This window comes from Rutidosis leptorrhynchoides, chromosome 9 (genome assembly GCF_046630445.1).
Source record: "Rutidosis leptorrhynchoides isolate AG116_Rl617_1_P2 chromosome 9, CSIRO_AGI_Rlap_v1, whole genome shotgun sequence".
Taxonomy (NCBI): domain Eukaryota; kingdom Viridiplantae; phylum Streptophyta; class Magnoliopsida; order Asterales; family Asteraceae; genus Rutidosis; species Rutidosis leptorrhynchoides.
In genome coordinates this window covers 91,033,005-91,037,636 of record NC_092341.1, presented here as the reverse complement: position 1 = coordinate 91,037,636, position 4,632 = coordinate 91,033,005, and the positions used below count along the sequence as shown (strand labels likewise).

The window sequence follows — 4,632 nt, the reverse complement described above, 5'->3', positions numbered from 1 at the left end:
AATAACTTTGAGAAATGATAATACTAATAATAATGATAATACAATTAAAAATGAATAAAATGTTACATGTTAATAATCATAATGATATTAATAACTCTTGTAATTTCAATAATATTAACAATAATAATAATATTAATGCTTATATTAGTAATTATAATGATAATAATAATAATAATAATAATAATAATAATAATAATAATAATAATAATAATAATAATAATAATAATAATAATAATAATACTTGTTAATAATAATCACGATGATAATAGTAGTAATTCCAATAATAATTTTAATTATAATGATGATTAAAATGTTATTATCTAATCTAATATTAATAACTCTAATAATAATAATGGTAATAACAATAATAACAATAATAATTATAATAACAATAATAATAATAATAATAATAATAATAATAATAATAATAATAATAATAATAATAATAATAATAATAATAATAATAATAATAATAATAATAATAATAATAATAATAATTATAAGGATAATGGAAATGAAGTAAGAATATATACCATTAAAAATGCTTTCTTAAAAAGATTTGCCTAGGACGAGACTCGAACCCAAGACCTCTTGCCCACCCGCAAACATCCTTAGCCATTGAACCATAATTATTTTTCAGTTTTATAACCCATCTGCTAACTTATAACCCGTTTCTAATTCTGTTCTCTAATCCTTCTTCTTTACAGAACTTCAAATGACCAGAACAACCATAACAGCAATACAACGAATTTGTTTTAGTGTTATACACAGAACAGAAAGATTACATAAGATTGAATTGGTTTTTGCTGAACAGAAAGGTCGAATAGCAGTAGCAGATAATAAATAAAAAAAATGTATGAACCCGTTTTGAAACTCAATATCAATTTCGAATATAGAGGCGGTAATAGACCACGATTACTTCATGAAAAAAGTTTCAATTCATTATTAGAAACTATCTGGAACGTTATTTTATCTTAAAACGTAACAACGAACTCGGATTTCCCAAGAACAAATTTGTTGACTTTTTTATTTGTAAACTTTGACTTGATAATTGAAACTCGATTGAACGAATTGGAAGCTGCAACTTTGCAGATAGTTTTAGAAGAAGATTTCAAACATAATTGCATTTTTACATTTTGGAAATTTGTTAAAATTCAAGGTTTTGGTAATTATGGTTCACAACAGAGGTACACGAACAGTTTCAGTATTCTTCTGATAATTCTTCTGATAATGGTAGCTGTAGTTAATGAATGGTAATAATTGGAAAATAATTGAAGAAGTTTTATGTTCAGTAACGAGAATTAATCAATTTGATTTATGGGATTTAGGAGTCGACAAGAAAATCAAACAGAACAAAAAAATAAAGAAAATAGAATAAAGCAGATACGAATGTCTACTGAATCGTACGAGTTTAATATTATTTTTCAACAACAGGTCGATCAAAAACAAAAAAAATCATATCAGTCGAAAGTATGCTGACATCGAATTTGGAATCAGTTGTAGTATGATTTAAATAAATTTTGTTTGCTTATATAACTACTCTGGAATAATTTGTACTGGATATAGATATAAAACAATCTTTAAAAACAGTTTGATAAGGATATAAAGTGATTACATAATTGGTCTGTGTTTATATTTACATACCCGATTTTTATATGTATATATATATATATATATATATATATATATATATATATATATATATATATATATATATATGTATATATTATATATTAGTATAAATAGATATTTGTATTTATATATTTATTTAACTGTATATACGTATTTATATATATAAATAACTGAAATTTATATATGTATATGTATATAAATCAGTGTTTGTATAATCCTATATATCCACTATATATTTATATGTATTTTAAATGTTCAAATATTTAAATTAATATCCATAATTGTATATCCCTTATTGTTATTTAATTATATATATAAATTATAATTATTATTAATAATAATTGTAAATAAAATAATAATACTCTTTAATGTTATAAATAGTAGTAATACAAATAATAATGATAATAATTGTTATGTACTATATAACATTATTACTATTTATAACAATAATACTAATTATGTTTATATTGAAATAATAAAAAAAAATTTAATTATTTTCATAGTAATAATGATAATGTATAACAATAATATTGATTCTCAAAGATAATACTTAATAATATTAAAATCCCATGTATATAGATATATATATATTGAATTAATAATATTAATAATTCAAAAATCAATAATAAAAGTACTATGATAACTATATTTTAACTTATAATTAAATTTAACATAATAATACTACATATTATTAATTATGTAACACTTATTATTATATAATAATATCCTTAATACTTGTATATATATTATAGATATATTCGAACATACATGTAATATAAATTGTGTACAGGATTCATATATTTATATTTATATATTTATTTAATAACATCTTCTTTATTTTGTATATCACTTTACACATTTAATTCAAATGTTTAAATGGTACCATATTCATTCAAGCTAATATATACACATAAATTTTATTTACATATTTATTTACACATAATTGTTCGTGAATCACCAGGCAAAGTCAAAGGTAATAGAATATATAAACGTAGTTCCAAAAATTTCGAGACTCAATATTACAGGCTTTGCTTATCATGTCGAAATTATATAAAGATTAAGTTTAAATTTGGTCAGAAATTCCCGGGTCATCACACTAGGCGTCCTCCATATGACATGGATTTTGCCTTCCAATCGGAAAGGCGTTTATCGAATTTTTCGATAATAGGTTGCCACGAAGAAGCTTTTGTGGTGGGGACCCCGATGGGTAGACTGAGATAGGTGAACGGGGTTGATCCCGACGAAAAATCGATATAGTTGGCCATTTCTTCAACATCATTATACGGTACCCCGATCCCATACAAATTACTTTTTTTAAGGTAAACTTTTAGTCCGGAGATATTTTCGAAGAATTTCAAAAGTTTGAATATATTTTTTGTGTTACGTCTGCTCCATTCGCCAAAGAAGATCGTGTCATCCTCATATTAGAGGTGGGATACCACGATCTTGTCGTGACTGACACAAATACCGCAGAATTGGTCGTTTGTAATGGAACGTTTGGCAAGAATGTTTAGACCTTTCGCAGCGATTATGAAAAGGAAAGGGGATATTGGGTCCCCTTGACGGATGCCTCTTTCGGGAGAGAATTCAGCTGTTGGGGACCCATTGATAAGGACGGAAATTGATGAGGAGGAGAGACATGCTTGGATGAATGTAATCCATTTGGGGCCGAATCCCATACACTTCATAGTTTCAAAAAGGAAGTGCCATTCGATGCAATCGAATGACTTTTCAAAATCTACTTTAAATATGAGGCCCTTTTTTTTCCTTTTTAATTCGTCAATTATTTCATTTGCAATTAGGACACTATTAAGGATATTCCTACCTTTTAAGAAAGCGGTTTGTTCGATTTCGATTATTTTGTGAATGATTTTTGCGAGACGGTTGGAAAGTATTTTAGTGAGGATTTTATAATAGCTTCCGATTAAACATATGGGTCGATATTCGTTAAAACCGATTGGGTTAGCTTTCTTTGGAACTAGTGTAAAAAAGGAGGAGTTACATCCTTTAGAGATTTCAGAATTGATCCAAAACCAATCTAGGGTGCTTATTAGGTCCTCTTTAATCAACCACCAATATTTTTTTGAAAAATTTCATGTTGAAGCCGTCAGGACCGGGAGCTTTCGAGCTATCACAGTCTTGATGTGCATTCCACACTTCCGTTTTAGAAAATCGGGCTTCAAGAATGAGGTTGTTCGCTTTATTGATGTAGGAACGAAGAGGTTCTTTGTCAAATGCACAACTACCTTTGCGTTTCTTGGATTTGAAAAGAGAATCAAAGTATTTAAGAGCTTCGGATTTGATCGTGTTTGGTTCTTCGAACCACGACCCATTTAGGGAAACACCACGAATGTTGTTTTTGTTTGCACGTCTTTTTATATAATTGTGAAAGTATTTGGAGTTTTCGTCGCCTTCGAGGTTCCATTTAATACAGGCTTTTTGTTTTAGCATGTTAGTTTTCATTTTTTCTTTTTCTATATGTTTTATTTTATCGTTTACCCAGTTCATTCTTTCAAATTCAGTTAGTAGTCTGTTTTCAGCGAGTTTCTCCCATTCATTAGAAGCATTGAGGTGGTTTTTAATTTCAGTGTCAAGGTCATTTAATTGTAAACTGCATTTTTTAAGTTCATTTTTTTACGTTTTTTAATTTGTTATGGAATATACAGTCGGGACGGTTGCCATTAACAGGTAGGAGCCATGTGTTTTTTATGATTTCCTTTGCGTTTTTTAGTTTTAACTATTCATTGAATACGCGTGTAGGTTTAGGGCCAAAATCGACAAAGGAGTTTTTTAATATAATTGGACAGTAATCAGATAAGTCGCGGTCAAGGGTTTCAGAGGAAACATCAGGCCAAAGTTGGAGGATACTTTCGGAAACGAGGAAGCGATCGAATTTGCTGAATTTGAGTTTGCTGAAACATATTCACGTGTACGTTTTTCCCCCAAGTGGTAGGTCGATGAGATTATTATTGTTTATGAAGTTATTAAAATTGTCAGCCC

At 27.5% G+C, this 4,632-nt stretch overlaps 1 protein-coding gene across 1 annotated transcript; it reads right to left on the bottom strand.

Moving 5' to 3' along the window:
• Window positions 1-2,723: 2,723 nt before the first annotated feature.
• On the bottom strand, window positions 2,724-3,320 carry LOC139868248 (uncharacterized). The gene is made up of 2 exons (XM_071856576.1): window positions 3,101-3,320; window positions 2,724-2,956 (listed from the first exon to the last, which is right to left on the bottom strand). Exons 1-2 carry the CDS (start codon window positions 3,318-3,320, stop codon window positions 2,724-2,726), a joined length of 453 nt encoding a protein of 150 aa, XP_071712677.1.
• Window positions 3,321-4,632: the final 1,312 nt, after the last annotated feature.